The sequence below is a fragment of the Cherax quadricarinatus genome, chromosome 27 (genome assembly GCF_038502225.1).
Source record: "Cherax quadricarinatus isolate ZL_2023a chromosome 27, ASM3850222v1, whole genome shotgun sequence".
NCBI classification, from domain to species: Eukaryota; Metazoa; Arthropoda; class Malacostraca; order Decapoda; family Parastacidae; genus Cherax; species Cherax quadricarinatus.
The window spans coordinates 2,151,717-2,168,966 of NC_091318.1; the positions used below are offsets into that span (position 1 = coordinate 2,151,717).

At 39.9% G+C, this 17,250-nt stretch overlaps 1 protein-coding gene across 1 annotated transcript in view; it reads right to left on the reverse strand.

Moving 5' to 3' along the window:
• The window catches only part of Dhc93AB (Dynein heavy chain at 93AB), a 646,785-nt gene that overhangs the window by 589,109 nt on the left and 40,426 nt on the right, over positions 1-17,250 (reverse strand). Inside the window, exons 7-9 of the mRNA XM_070089003.1 lie at positions 16,854-17,023; positions 14,876-15,098; positions 13,994-14,160 (exon numbers count right to left, since the gene is read on the reverse strand). Of these exons, the coding sequence (XP_069945104.1) occupies positions 13,994-14,160; positions 14,876-15,098; positions 16,854-17,023 (560 nt within the window). The remainder of the gene's footprint in view (positions 1-13,993; positions 14,161-14,875; positions 15,099-16,853; positions 17,024-17,250) is intronic.

Below are 17,250 nucleotides of genomic sequence, written 5' to 3' on the forward strand. Positions count from 1 at the left end.
AAAGAATCTAACACAGTTACTTTCTGCTGATGACACTGTGCTTTGGGAGATTCTAAGGGTTATGTAAAAATAGGAAATTAAGAAAAGAACGTAGGAAAGAGCAAGGTGATGAGGCTGACAAACAAATTAGGTAATGAAAGACTGGATATCAATTGGAGGGACTATGTAGGAAGTGAATGTATTCTAATATTTGAGAGTGGACTTGTCAGCAGATGGATCTATGAAAGACGAGGTGAATCGTAAAACTGATGAAGGGAATAAGATGAGTAGAACATTGAGGAGTCTGTGGATACATAGAACGTTATCCATGGAAGCAGAGATGAGAATATATGAGAGTGTAGTAGTACCGACGTTCTTATATGGGTATGAAACATGGGTGGTGAATGTTGCAACTTGGAGAAGGCTGGAACCATTGACTATGTCGTGCCTGAGGGCTATGTGTGGTATGAAAATAATGCAGAGAATCCGTAGCTTGGAGATTAAAAGTAGGTTCAGAATTTTTAAAAGTATTTTTCTAAGGGCTAAGGAGAGGTTGTCGAGGTAGTTCGGACATTTAGAGAAGATGGAACAAAACAGAATGACTTGGACGGCATATAAATCTGTAGTGGAAGGAAGGCGGGGTAGAGGAAAGGATGGAGGGAAGGGGTAAAGGAAGTTTTGTGAGTGAAGGGCTTGGACTTCCAGTAAGCGTACGTCAGCGTGTTAGTTAGGAATGAAGACGAATGGATTTTATGACATGATGTGTTGTTGGGATGTGAGCAAAGTAACATTTATGAAAGATTTCAGGGAAACCGGTTAGCCGCCCTGAGGTGGGAAGTACAGTGTCTCTGATCTGAAGGAAGGATGGAGATATGTTGATTTTTTTTTCTTAACTGTAGTCTCGACGCACCTTCGGCAAGACAGTAATGGGATGAATGATAATGAAAGTGTTTCTCTTTTGGGTCACCCGGCCTTGCCTCTCTTGGTGGGATAAGGCCGATGTGTTAATAATATATATATATATATATATATATATATATATATATATATATATATATATATATATATATATATATATATATATATATATATATATATGCAAAACAACCACTGTGAAAGAATAGAGAAATTCCAAGCACTTTCGTGACTACTCACATTAGTCACGAAAGCGCTTGGAATTTCTCTATTCTTTCACAGTGGTTGTTTTGCATATTCTGAAATCACCTGTTTACTGTGATCTTATTGCATATATATATTTAATATATATATATATATATATATATATATATATATATATATATATATATATACATATATATATATATATATATATATATATATATATATATATATATATATATATATATATATATATATATACATATATATATATACATATTTAGGACAAGCCACGGCAGTGACACCTACACTACTCTGAGACCTCTCTCCCTGCTTTGGTTGCTCCCTTGCAACGTTGCACAGCTCCTGATGACGCACTGAAGAGTGTGAAAGTACTTGAGCTAAAGATTTCCACCCCCGTGGCTTGTCCTTCATAGTTAAGATCGCCCGTCTGCGATTGTTTGCATATATATATATATATACATATATATATATATATATATATATATATATATATATATATATATATATATATATATATATATATATATATATATATATATATTATATACATTTTTTTAAACAAGTCGGCAGTCTCCCACCGAGGCAGGGTGACCCAAAAAGAAAGAAAATCCCCCAAAAAGAAAATACTTTCACCTCACACATTATCACTGCTTTTGCAGAGGTGCTCAGAATATAACAGTTTAGAAGCATATACGTATAGAGATACACAACATATCCCTCCAAACTGCCAATATCCCAAACCCCTCCTTTAAAGTGCAGGCATTGTACTTCCCATTTCCAGGACTCAAGTCCAGCTATATAAAAATAACCGGTTTTCCTGAATCCCTTCACTAAATATTACCCTGCTCACACTCCAACAGCTCGTCAGGTCCCAAATACCATTCGTCTCCATTCACTCCTATCTAACACGCTCACGCACACTTGCTGGAAGTCCAAGCCCCTCGCCCACAAAATCTCCCTTACCCCTTCTTTCCAACCTTTTCTAGGACGACCCCTACCCCGCCTTCCTTCCCCTACAGATTTATACGCTCTCCATGTCATTCTACTTTGATCCATTCTCTCTAAATGACCAAACCACCTCAACAACCCCTCTTCAGCCCTCTGATTAATACTTTTATTAACTCCACACCTTCTCCTAATTTCCACACTCCGAATTTTCTGCATAATATTTACACCACACATTGCCCTTAGACAGGACATCTCCACTGCCTCCAACCGTCTCCTCGCTGCTGCATTCACAACCCAAGCTTCACATATATACATATATATATATACATATATATATATATATATATATATAGATATATATATATATATATATATATATATATATATATATATATATGTATTTATTAGCAAGAACTAATTTAAAATAAAGTCCTTTCTAAAATTTTCTCTTATACATATAAATATATATTTAGTTCATTTATGTTAAAGTAAAAATTAATAATTTTGCACTAGAAGAACCTTAGAAAACTCACTTAACCTTATTATAACCAACACAATTTAAGAACATAGGAACATAAGAAAGAAGTAACACTGCAACAGGCCTACTGATTCATGCAGAGCAGGTCCATGTCCTTCCCCCCGGATTAGCCGAATGACCCACCCCCCGATAAGCCCAATGACCCACCCAGTCTGGTCACCTCCACTCAAGGAAGGAGCACGGCACCAGACCCAGCAGCACAAGCTAGTCAGGTCCAACTCACACCCACCCACACCCACTCATGTATTTATCTAACCTATTTTTAAAACTACACAACGTTTTAGCCTGAATAACTGTACTCGGGAGTTTGTTCCACTCATCCACAACTCTATTACCAAACCAGTGCTTTCCTATATCCTTCCTGAATCTGAATTTTTCCACCTTGAAACCATTGCTGCGAGTCCTGCCTTGGCTGTAAATTTCCAGCACGCTATTTACATCCCCTTTATTTATTCCTGTTTTCCATTTATACACCTCGATCATATCCCTCCCTAATTCTACGCCTTTCGAGAGAGTGCTGATTCAGGGTCCTCAGTCTATCCTCATAGGGATGATTTCTGATACATGTGATCAACTTTGTCATCCTCCTCTGTACGTTTTCCAGAGCATTTATATCCATTCTGTAATACGGAGACCAGAACTGAGCAGCATAATCTAAATGAGGCCTAACCAAGGATATATAGAGTTGAAGGACAACCTGAGGACTTCTATTATTTATACTTCTAGATATGAAGCCAAGAAATCAGTTAGCTTTATTGCGAACACTAATGCACTGTTGTCTTGGTTTTAGATTACTGCTAACCAGAACTCCTAAATCCATTTCGAAATCAATAGTATTATGATCTACATTATTTAGTTTATATGTGGCATGGTTATTTAACGGTCCAACAATTAGAACTTGGCATTTGTCAATATTAAACTGAATCTGCCACTTCACCGACCATTGCATCAGTCTATTCAAATCATCCTGGAGTGCTCTAGTGTCCTCATTAGAATGAATTGGACGGCCTATTTTGGTGTCATCAGCAAATCTGCTTAAGTCGCTATTTATTCCCTCGTCTATGTCGTTTATGTAAATTGTGAACAACAACGGACCCAGCACTGACCCCTGAGGAACACCGCTTGTGACGTGCCCCCATTCTGATTTCTCCCCATTTATGCAAACTCTCTGCTGCCTATTTGTCAGCCGTGCCTCTACCCAGGGAAAAATTTCTCCTCCTATTCCGTGTGCCTTAAGTTTCCTCAATAGCCTCTGGTGTGGAACTCTATCGAAAACCTTACTGAAGTCCATATACACAATATCATATTCGTTACCATGATCTACCTCCTCAAACACCTTAGTGAAAAAAATTAGTAAATTCGTAAGACAGGAACGCCCCTTTATAAAACCGTGTTGAGATTCATTAATCAATCTGTGCCTATCAAGATGGCTACGAATTGCTTTGGCAATTATTGATTCCATAAATTTTCCCACTATGGAGGTAAGGTTTATTGGTCTATAGTTCGAGGCCAAGGACCTGTCACCTGCCTTGTAAATAGGTATTACATTTGCCATTTTCCACTTATCAGGCACTATGCCAGTTTGTAGTGATATGTTAAAAAGATTAGCCAGAGATATGATAAGTTCCTCTTTACATTCCTTTAACACCCTTGCAAACAGTTCATCAGGGCCTAGGGATTTGTTAGGTTTTAGTTTCTCTATTTGTCTGAGGACCATGTCACTAGTTACCGCAATCATGCATAGTTTATTATCGTCTTGTTCTACATAATCTATTATTTCAGAAATATCGCTAGTATTTTCCTGGGTGAAAACTGAGAGGAAGTAGGTATTGAGAATTTCACACATATCCTTATCACTGTCAGTGATCTGACCAGAGTTACTCTTAAGTGGGCCTATCTTGTCCCTAATCTTACTTCTGTATACCTGAAAGAACCCTTTTGGGTTAGTCTTTGAATCCCTTGCGACCTTAGCCTCATAATACCTTTTTGCTTTTCTTAGTCCTCTCTTTATTTCTCTCTTTAATTGAATATATTGATTTCTTAACTGTCCATCTCCTCTTTTCATACGTCTATATATGCCTCTCTTTTGACCAATGAGATCTTGCAATTTATTATTCATCCATTTGAGGTCATTTTTTTAAATCTAATTTCCCTACTGGGAACAAAAGTTGTCTGGGCAGCTAGAACTATGCTCTGAAAAACGTCATATTGGCAACCAAGATCACCTACCTGACCCATAGTCAGGACATCCCAATTTAGCCCACCCAGGTAATTTTTCAGTCCCATGAAGTCGGCCAAGCGAAAATCTGGGACAGAGATTTGATTGCAGTTATCTGGGTAATTCCATGATATATTGAAACTAAGTGATTTTTGATCACTTTCCCCAAGCTCATCATTAACCTCAAGATTATTAATTAGTGACTCTTTGTTGGCAAGAACCAAGCCAAGCAGATTGTTTCCTCTAGTTGGTTCTGTCACAACCCGTTCTAAAAAGCAATCCTGAACCGTATCAAGAAAGTCACTAGACTCAAGATTTCCTGTCATATTGTCCCAATCAATTTGTCTAAAGTTAAAATCTCCCATTATCACAACATTTTTATATCTAGATACCTTATGAATTTCGTCCCATAACAGCTTACTGCACTCCCTATCATGGTTTGGGGGCCTATAAATCACACCCAAAATTAATTTGTCACGTCCCTCGAGAAACTGTAGCCAAACAGATTCTGTGTTCGATGTTTCTAATCTTATATCATGTCTAAGACAACAATTTAAATTTTCTCTGACATACATCGCCACCCCACCACCCTTCCTGTTGACCCTATCAGTGTGAAATAGTTTATAACCCTGTATGTTGCATTCAGAAGGCATTTCTCTGTCTTTCAGGTTGAGCCAGGTCTCTGTTATACCAATAATGTCTATATTACCTACACTTGCAAGTAATTTTAGCTCATCTATCTTATTTCTTAGACTCCTACTATTTGTATAGTAAACCTTAAGGGAGCTAGCCACTCGTTGCCCTTTACTATCTCTCTTTGTTTGTTGATCAGTTGATTTGCCATTACTAGCAACTTTATTTTGAATATTGTCTTTTAAACATATCCCTGAGGTATCCCGGTAATAACTGCTGTTTTTAACCCTAATGCTGCAGCCTGATTGTTTCCCACAAACACCCATACCTCTATAATCTATCAGTTTAAATTCCTAGACAAGTCATCAATTACCCTCTCAATCGAATTGGCTAATGCAACCACTCCATCCCCAGAGAGATGAATCTAATCCCTTGCATACATATCACATTTGCCAAAGAATAGGTCCCAGTTATCAATGAATGGAATTGCAAGTTCCTTGCAGTACCTCTCTAGCCAGCGATTTATACCAGTTGCCCTAGACATCCATTCATTGCCCACTCCCTTTCTAGGCAAAATGCTACATATGACTGGGATCCCTCCCTTAGATCTAACTACTTCTATGGCTGACCTGTACTTATCCAGCAGCTCCTGTCTCATGCCCTTCCCTATGTCATTACCCCCAGCACTAAGACAGATAATGGGCTTGTTCCCATTACCTGCCATATTATCCAACCTGCTGACTGTGTTACCAATACTACCTCCTGGAAGGCACACTCTCTGCCTGACCTTTCTGTCTCTGTTACAAAATGTATGGTCCATATATCTTACCTGAGAATCGCCTACTATTAAAATATTCTTACCTTAATTAGCAGGGGAATCAGTGGTACCTTCAACCTCACTAACCACTGAAGTACACTCGTCTTGGAGAACAGAGAATCGATTTCCTACCTTCACATCTTCTCTATGAACTCTCCTCATCTTCCTTCTTCCTGAACTGTGAACCCCTTGCCACTTAAAGCGGCTGCCACTATTACTGCTGGTGACCATTTCCTCCTTACCAGCTAAATCCTTCTCACACTCACTCCCAAATTCATCTTTGCGATGCTTCAGCCTCCTATTTTCCTCCTGAAGAATTAGAACCTCCTTCTTTAACGCTTGAACCTGAGATTCTATAACACTACAACAAGCCATGGTGCTTGGTAACAGCCCACGCTAACTCCCAAGAGCTTAGGCAGGTATGACCACACGTGACCACTGACCTCAGCGTACTAATGTAACTAAATATATTTTAGATAAGTTTACAATAATTTAATAATAAACAAACACATTGAAATACTATATTATTTTCGTTAGGTTTAGAATGATTTTTGCGAAATTATTGCATTCTCAAAATTTTCACTTGCCTTTTTAAATGAGTTCTTGCAAATTGCCCTTCAAGACACTCCCTGTCACGCTAGTGTCTTATTGGGCATGCCGGCTGCGTGGCAGCTGCCTATGTCAGAAAGGCTGAGGAAGCTGCACAGCAGCAGGTGGTGCCAGGAAGGGCCGAGAAAGCAACCACTCCTGGGTCCATTGCAACCACACCCCAGGTTTAGGACAGCTGGTGGACAGGAAGCTTGCTAGTGGGAGGTAGCGTGTTTGATGTTCCCAAATTCCTTTCTTGAAACTTAATCAAGTTAGATCCTGGTTTCGAAGTCTGCTACATGCACTCTGATGTCCTTAAGCATTTGTTCAGTGCTGCGTAGATGAGCAAGTTTGCAGGTAAACTTAACAGTTCCATCCTGGAGTCTGTTGTAGAGTTCTTGGGAAAGCATTTCATCACTGTATTGGTCGGTTGTGAAGATGCTAATACCATGTCAGTCTGCGTACATAGACTCTTCGGTATCAGAGTCGGTGGCAGTCGCAAGTGGGCTGGAAGTCATAACATTTGTTGGAGTGACGGTATGTAGCGAGTCAGTGGTGATTTCTTCAACAGGTTTTAGCTCTCTTGGCCGGTAGTTGGTGCGGTTGGGGTGAGTCGCTAATTGGTCCGTCTCAGTGGTGGAAGAAGCCAATGGTGGCATCTCACTGGTGGGATTTTGAGCAGTCTCGACTTATGTAGGAGATGATGGTGGTGATGGAGCTGCTTGAGAGCGACTTGCGGGTGTTGAGACATTGATATTTGATATGGTCTTGATTATAACTGAAAGAAGGTGGGGAATTCGGAAAAGTAAACTTTGGCATGTTATTTAACCTGAAGAGTTCATTGATGGTGGTGCTGAAGGATCCAGGTATAGCCATACTGTGCATATGAGCGTACATCATGCAGTAATTGATTTTTGTAGATTCACTGACAGGCATTGGTTATACTGTGTTGCTGGTGGAGGATGAATTTTGAGTGATCTTGAGTATTTTGAAAAAAATATTTTGCAATCACTGCTTGCAGTGTTTGCAACATATGTTGGAGATCTAGCAGTTGTTTTCTTTTGTTATTTTTGTTTTTTTCTCTAGCATTTCTCTTCTTGTTGGGCATTTGACAGCTAGGGTGTGGAGTTCATTCTTACAGTTCAGGCATTTTGGTGGAATGGTAGTGGAACAGGCCTTGAAGTCATGTCCTTCACTGCCGCAAGTCGATCAGAATCTTTTATCCTTGGTAGGACAATCCTTTGTAGTGTGCAAGTCGTGTGTTGTTAGGTAAGACACATATGCAACAGTTAGGTATCTTTATTTTGAAACGTTTCGCCTACACAGTAGGCTTCTTCAGTCGAGTACAGAAAAGTTGATAGAAGCAGAAGATACTTGAAGACGATGTAATCAGTCCATCACCCTTAAAGTTTTGAGGTGGTCAGTCCCTCAGTCTGGAGAAGAGCATTGTTCCGTTGTCTGAAACAATATGAAGTTGAAGTGACAGAATCGGGCCTTATATAGTGCCAGGAGGTGAGACGTAGGTTGATTTGGGAGGGCAGGTCCTTCTCAAACCCAGCCGTTCTCACTAGTAGAGGTTGTCGAAGTAGATGGTCTGTACCAAGATACCCTTGTGTTGCAGTGTCTGACAGAATGAACATTAAAATGGTATAAAATACCGACAGATTGTTAGGTAAGACACATATGCAACAGTTAGGTATCTTTATTTTGAAACGTTTCGCCTACACAGTAGGCTTCTTCAGTCGAGTACAGAAAAGTTGATAGAAGCAGAAGATACTTGAAGACGATGTAATCAGTCCATCACCCTTAAAGTTTTGAGGTGGTCAGTCCCTCAGTCTGGAGAAGAGCATTGTTCCGTTGTCTGAAACAATATGAAGTTGAAGTGACAGAATCGGGCCTTATATAGTGCCAGGAGGTGAGACGTAGGTTGATTTGGGAGGGCAGGTCCTTCTCAAACCCAGCCGTTCTCACTAGTAGAGGTTGTCGAAGTAGATGGTCTGTACCAAGATACCCTTGTGTTGCAGTGTCTGACAGAATGAACATTAAAATGGTATAAAATACCGACAGATTGTTAGGTAAGACACATATGCAACAGTTAGGTATCTTTATTTTGAAACGTTTCGCCTACACAGTAGGCTTCTTCAGTCGAGTACAGAAAAGTTGATAGAAGCAGAAGATACTTGAAGACGATGTAATCAGTCCATCTACTTCGACAACCTCTACTAGTGAGAACGGCTGGGTTTGAGAAGGACCTGCCCTCCCAAATCAACCTACGTCTCACCTCCTGGCACTATATAAGGCCCGATTCTGTCACTTCAACTTCATATTGTTTCAGACAACGGAACAATGCTCTTCTCCAGACTGAGGGACTGACCACCTCAAAACTTTAAGGGTGATGGACTGATTACATCGTCTTCAAGTATCTTCTGCTTCTATCAACTTTTCTGTACTCGACTGAAGAAGCCTACTGTGTAGGCGAAACGTTTCAAAATAAAGATACCTAACTGTTGCATATGTGTCTTACCTAACAATCTGTCGGTATTTTATACCATTTTAATGTTCATTCTGTCAGACACTGCAACACAAGGGTATCTTGGTACAGACCATCTACTTCGACAACCTCTACTAGTGAGAACGGCTGGGTTTGAGAAGGACCTGCCCTCCCAAATCAACCTACGTCTCACCTCCTGGCACTATATAAGGCCCGATTCTGTCACTTCAACTTCATATTGTTTCAGACAACAGAACAATGCTCTTCTCCAGACTGAGGGACTGACCACCTCAAAACTTTAAGGATGATTGACTGATTACATCGTCTTCAAGTATCTTCTGCTTCTATCAACTTTTCTGTACTCGACTGAAGAAGCCTACTGTGTAGGCGAAACGTTTCAAAATAAAGATACCTAACTGTTGCATATGTGTCTTACCTAACAATCTGTCGGTATTTTATACCATTTTAATGTTCATTCTGTCAGACACTGCAACACAAGGGTATCTTGGTACAGACCATCTACTTCGACAACCTCTACTAGTGAGAACGGCTGGGTTTGAGAAGGACCTGCCCTCCCAAATCAACCTACGTCTCACCTCCTGGCACTATATAAGGCCCGATTCTGTCACTTCAACTTCATATTGTTTCAGACAACGGAACAATGCTCTTCTCCAGACTGAGGGACTGACCACCTCAAAACTTTAAGGGTGATGGACTGATTACATCGTCTTCAAGTATCTTCTGCTTCTATCAACTTTTCTGTACTCGACTGAAGAAGCCTACTGTGTAGGCGAAACGTTTCAAAATAAAGATACCTAACTGTTGCATATGTGTCTTACCTAACAATCTGTCGGTATTTTATACCATTTTAATGTTCATTCAGTGTGCAAGTCAGCGTAACAGCTGTAACACTTCGTGATGTGTTGGAATCACTCGGCTTCAACGTAGTTTGGGTTGATGTGGAAGTATTGGATTGCCATTCCATCGGCATTGAAGAAGCGTTGGGTATTTTGGAAGTTTGTTCCACAGAGGCCCAAGGGTTCTGGTCTTCTATTGATGCCTTAAATTTTCGAGAGGCTGGGATGTGATAAGTTCGTCCAGTCGTTTGAGGAACTCAGTTTTCTTGGTTCTCAAAGCTGAGGAAGACGACTTGAACTCCTCGTTCGTTGAGAGTAGTTGTAGCATTAGTGGTGATTAGTTTTCCAGCTTCAATGCAGTCAGTGCAGACTACAATGAAAGCATCTTGGAGACAGAGAATCACAATAAATTTTACCTGCAAAGTGCCGCTAACGGCAGCTGCAAGTGCTAGTTTGGACAAGTAATTTACTATCCCACTTCTCGGTTTGATCTTCACACGATTTGAGTATTGCATCGTGGAGGACCATAGATAACATCGAATGCAGAAGTAAAAGGTTCCCTCCCCAGCGGGGATCGCAGGGATACGAGGTGTTCACGAGCCGCAACGAAGATTCCCTATTTATATGCTGTTGCCGGCTCAGGGTCGGGAGTCGCGAACGAATATATATATACGTACAGTATATATATATATATATATATATATATATATATATATATATATATATATACATAAGAACATAAGAATGTAGGAACACTGCAGAAGGCCTACTGGCCCATACGAGGCAGGTCCTTATCAAAACGACCTCTACCTAAAGCTACCCAAGAAATAACTCCCGTACCCCATGACACCAATCAAACCCCATTATATATATATATATATATATATATATATATATATATATATATATATATATATATATATATATATACGTGGGATTTATGGATTTGGAAAATGCATATGACAGGGTGGATAGGGGGGCAATGTGGCAGATGTTGCAAGTGTATGGTATAGGAGGTAGGTTACTGAAAGCAGAGAAGAGTTATTACGAGGATAGTGAGGCTCAGGTTAGAGTATGTAGGAGAGAGGGAGATTATTTCCCAGTAAAAGTAAGCCTTAGACAAGGATGTGTGATGTCACCGTGGTTGTTTAATATATTTGTGGAAATAAATGGTATAAAATACCGACACAATGGAAATATAAACACAAATGCAGTATAATGTGATCCTTTATTGACTACGTTTCGCCCACACAGTGGGCTTTTTCAAGTCACAAACAGAACTACCTGGGGTGGAAGGAACGCGAGTATTTATAGTCCGGTTCAGAACACTGTAGAAGGTCTGCTCACAAACTTATCCCTATCCCACATAAGAACACTGTAGAAGGTCTGCTCACAAACTTATCCCTATCCCACATAAGAACACTGTAGAAGGTCTGCTCACAAACTTATCCCTATCCCACATAAGAACACTGTAGAAGGTCTGCTCACAAACTTATCCAATCTCCTTTCCAAGCTACCCAAGTTTTTAGACTCTATAACCCCACTCGGTACATCATCAGATGCAGCATTCTTCACCTGACCTCAGCATTCTGAACCGGACTATAAATACTCGCGTTCCTTCCACCCCAGGTAGTTCTGTTTGTGACTTGAAAAAGCCCACTGTGTGGGCGAAACGTAGTCAATAAAGGATCACATTATACTGCATTTGTGTTTATATTTCAATATATTTGTAGATGGGGATGTAAGAGAAGTGAATGCGAGGGTCTATGCAAGGGGTGTGGAGTTAAAAGAAAGAATCTAACACGAAGTTAAATTTGTCACAGTTGCTCTTTGCTGATGACAAGGTGCTCTTGGGAGATTCTGAAGAGAAGTTGCAAAGGCTGGTGGATGAATTTGGTAGGGTATGTAAAAGAAGAAAATTGAAAGTGAATATAGGAAAGAGTAAGGTGATGAGGATAACAAAAAGATTAGGTGACGATAGACTGGATGTCAGATTGGAGGGAGAGAGTATGGAGGAGGTGAATGTATTCAGATATTTAGGAGTGGACGTGTCAGCAGATGAGTCCATGAAGGATGAGGGGAAAAAGGTGAGTGGTGCACTTAGGAGTGCGTGAAGACGAAGAACTGTGTCCATGGAAGCAAAGAAGGGAATGTATGTGAGTATAGTTATACCAACACGCCTATATGGGTGTGAAGCATGGGTGATGAATGTTGCAGCGGGGAGAAGGCTGGAGGCAGCGGACATGTCATGTCTGAGGGCAATGTGTGGTGTGAATATAATGCAGAGAATTCGTAGCTTGGAAATCAGGAGAATGTGCGGGATTACCAAAACTATTATCCAAAGGGCTGAGGAGGGGTTATTGAGATGGTCTGAACATGTAGAGAGAATGGAACTAAACAGAATGACTTCAAGAGTGTATAAATCTGTACTGGCGGGAAGGCGCGGTAGGGGTCAGCCTAGTAATGGTTGGAGCGAGGGGGTAAAGGAGGTTTTGTGTGCGAGGGGCTTGGACTTCAAGCAAGCGTGAGTGAGCGTATTTGATAGGAGTGAATGGAGGCAAATGGTTTTTAATACTGGACGTGCTGTTGGAGTGTGAACAAAGTAACATTTATGAAGGGATTCAGGGAAACCTGCAGGCCGGACTTGAGTCCTGGAGATTGGAAGTACAGTGCCTGCACTCTGAAGAAGGGGTGTTAATGTTACAGTTTTATAACTGTAGTGTAAAGCACCCTTCTGGCAAGACAGTGATGGAGTGAATGGTGATGAAAGTTTTTCTTTTTCTCGGGCCACCCTGCCTTGGTAGGAATCGGCCGATGTGTTGATAAGAAATAATTATATATATATATATATATATATATATATATATATATATATATATATATATATATATATATATATATATATATATATATATATATATATATAACATTCGTATATATGTATATATGTAACCTTGGTACCTACTTCTAGGTGAACAGGGCCAGGAGTTGAAAGTAAACATGCGTAACGTTTGCACCCGTGCCGGGGATAGAGCCACGGACACGGAGTATGTGAGCTAAGTGCGCTACCAATTAAGACACAGAAAAGGTCTGGTACTAGCTGCCTCACTGTATAAACATTTTATCACAATTTTCGATATTTCCATCACGTTAAAAATATTTTTCGTTAACTTCTTACATTTCCAGATCACTTTATACTATATGTGGCTTAAAATAACATGTGAACGAAAGAAATCCTGTTAAAAAATAAGACCCTAATAGAAATAATTCACTTTGATTTTATTGGGTTTTCCTGGGTAATTTACACACGTTACTATCTAAGACAACGACAGTCATCCAAAACTCTCCAAAATTGTACCTACATAAACTTATTTAGCAAAAAATAAATTGTGGGCATTTTAAGGAGCACCTACGTGGTCCAGTACACCAAGCAAATAAACTAGCGAGATCTCATGATACATTTCTTTTCCATTTTGGACGAATTCATAATATAAACAAATCCATGAAGTCTGCAACTCAATCATTATGCTAGAAACTTTAGAGTAACTGCAGAAACAAACGTTGTGTGATGGTGTTATGATCAAGTGCTGATATTGTTACAGGTTTTACCGCTACACACACAAACGTTGCGTGATGGTGTTATGATCAAGTGCTGATATTGTTACAGGTTTTACCGCTACACACACAAACGTTGTGTGATGGTGTTATGATCAAGTGCTGATATTGTTACAGGTTTTACCGCTACACACACAAGAGGATAAGTCATTTAAAATGCACTTACTTAAAGAAGGAATATTTCTTGAACTTCTCTCGGTAGATTGCTTGACGAGTCTCAAATTTGACACACTTCCTTCTGATGCTGTTTACTTCACTGGCCTTCAGTGGGGCGACATGCTGACGGACCAGGTCACATTGTTTTTTCAGTGATTCCCACTGCTCAGGTAGTTCCTGCAACACGGGGTTACTTCAGGTAATGGCTACGTACGATTATGTGTATGGTTGTAGCATTCAGATACAACACAGCAGTTGATAAATTAGACACATGTGCAACTCTTGGGTATCTTTATTGAGGAAACGTTTCGCCACACAGTGGCTTCATCAGTCCATACAAAGGAGAATCTTGAAGAACAGGAGGAGAATGAGGTAATCAGTCCCTCAACCTTGAGTCGATGTGGTCAGTCCATCAATCTTGAATAGATTGGTATTCTATTCAAGATTGATGGACTGACCACATCGACTCAAGGTTGAGGGACTGATTACCTCATTCTCCTCCTGTTCTTCAAGATTCTCCTTTGTATGGACTGATGAAGCCACTGTGTGGCGAAACGTTTCCTCAATAAAGATACCCAAGAGTTGCACATGTGTCTAATTTATCAACATGTCGGTTCTCTGAACCATTCATCCACAACACAGCAGTATTGTATGACAGTTTATTTAGGGTTGTTTGTTTACAGAGCTAATAGCTTGGATTTAATTATATAAAATAAGACAAAAAATGTAGAGCTATATTACTTATGTAAGCGGATTTTTCTGCAGTGTAAAAGAAAAATTATTGCTTATTTTTAGAATTACAAGAACTAACCTGGACACGATCATACAAAAATATTTTAATGATTATATTAATCTAATAATAAATAAATCAGCCGAACACACTTTTAAGTACCTGGAGTTTGAGATGCATAGTCTCTGGCAAGTCGTCACCGTACTGTTTGACCAAAGTAATGGTGGCCTTGATGGGCTCAAACATTGCGTCCGTGGCGTGGATCCTGTCCCGCACAGCCACCAGGTGTCCCATGATGGAAACCAGAACGTCGTAGTCCCCGTTACCCAGGTCCTGAGCCACGCCCACCTCAGTCTCCTTGATAAATTTGTCCAACTCCGTCAAGCTAACAAACACCACAAAAATGTTTTAACATGTGAGCACCCAAAGAGAAAAAATGTAATAGATTAAAGGTGGTCATCATACAATGTACTTGGCCACTGGTAGTCATCATACAATGAAAGCTGTCAATGAAGGTCGTCATACAATGTCACCCGTCACTGGGTTCATTATATAAAGTAAAATGTCAATGCGGGTCGTTGTACAATGTAAAGAATGACTGGGGGTCATCATAGAATGCAATATCTCTGGAAGTTATCTGTGTAAACAGATATTGAGGCTCCAAACGCATTCCAAGAAGTCACTGCTGGTCTTTAAACTATGTAAGAGATCTTTAATGGCGGCCATACAATGTACGAGATCACTAGGGTCGTCATAGAATATAAATGATCACTGGGTGTCGTCAGTGAAGGCCAGAGATAGCTGGGCTCGTCAAACAATATAAATCACTGGGCTCATGAATCCCTGGAGTCATCACACAATGTAAAAGATCACGACTCACGAAATCGTAATGACACGAATGCAAACAAAACCATGGGAGGGGTTAGAACCCTCGATCAGAGACTCATGAAACTCCAGACCGACGCGCTAGCCCAGTGGCTAGCGCGTCGGTCTGGAGTTTTATGGCTCTCTTATCGCGGGATTTAACCCCGCCCGTGGTATGGTTTAAAAGATCACTGGAGTGTATTAATAGGGTTAGAAGAGCTGACTTGATCTCTCCTGTCTTACTTTGTATCTTAGTTGTATAGGATCTAAAAGTAATATTTAAAGTATTGTAATGTTAATGATAAGTGTTAGTTATTGATCTTGATCCAAAGAGTTGGAACTACTCTCACTTTCCTTGAATTGAAAATGATTGCTCTCCATTCCCTGTCTCTGTGTGACTACGAATTAAGCATACAGCGTCAGGGGAACAGGAAGCAATCAGATTCGATCCAAGGACGAAGAATGAGGGGAGACATGATCGAAGTGTATAAGTGGAAGATAGGTATAAATAAAGGGGATGTAAATAAGGTCTTGAGGATATCTCTCCAAGAGAGAACCCGCAGTAATGGATTTAAATTAGACAAGTGTAGATTCAGAAAGGACATAGGAAAGTATTGGTTTGGAAATAGGGTAGTTGATGAGTGGAACAGTCTACCTAGTTGGGTTATTGAGGCTAGGACTTTGGGTAGTTTCAAATTTAGGTTGGATAAATATATGAGTGGGAGGGGTTGGATTTGAGTGGGACTTGCAAATGAGTGGATAGAGTTATCAGACCTTATTTCTTGGGGAGCATTGAAAACTGGGTTAGGCAAATGTTTTGTTAGTGGGATGGATTGTAAAGAACCAACAGGCCTGCTGCAGTGTTCCTCCTTTCTTATGTTCTTATGAAAGTGAGGGCAGTTCCTGTTCTTTGGGTTAAGAAACCTTCACTAGCATCAATTCATCCTCACGAATGGTTTGTAACTTCAAGTAAACTATTTTAATTTATAATTTAGAATAGGTTCTTAAAGAATTGTTCGTTATGGTAAAAGAACTGATACCTTTTAGACCAAGTATAAATGTCAATATAAGTCTCTCTGCGAGACGCCTTGAAAATAGTCTCATGTTTCATGATAATAAACCGGGCGATGCCATAAGGTATATATAATGATAGTTTCTTTTAAGCTCAAACTTATGTATTAAAACAACCTAATAAGATATCATCAGATAGTTTGCATGACCATCATGCAGATAACAGACCTCGACTGAGATGAAATTGTGAATAGCCTGTTCGTACCTGTCTGTGACCTGACTGATGAGGTGTTGCTTGTACATGCGGCCCCACTTCTTAGTGTTCTCCAGAAGACTATGTTTAAATGGCCTAACGTCGAGGCGGAACCACTTATCGAATACAACTGTCGTCTCAATACCCTCCAGCTCAGTGTAAAGGGCCTCGTATTGGTCAATCTAAGAAAAAAGGTAAATTATAAAATGTTCACAGCAGCCAAATATCAAGCAATACTAACAACTTCGTTTTTACATATCAGAGTTTTGTAGAATAATTAGCTGTGCAATAAACGCCCTGGTATACTGTTGCTAATGTAATTGGTCGAGCATATTACAAATAAAACTATACTCGAGTAGTACATAAATGGTGTACAATACGAACAAGATGAAGAATTAGACACATATGC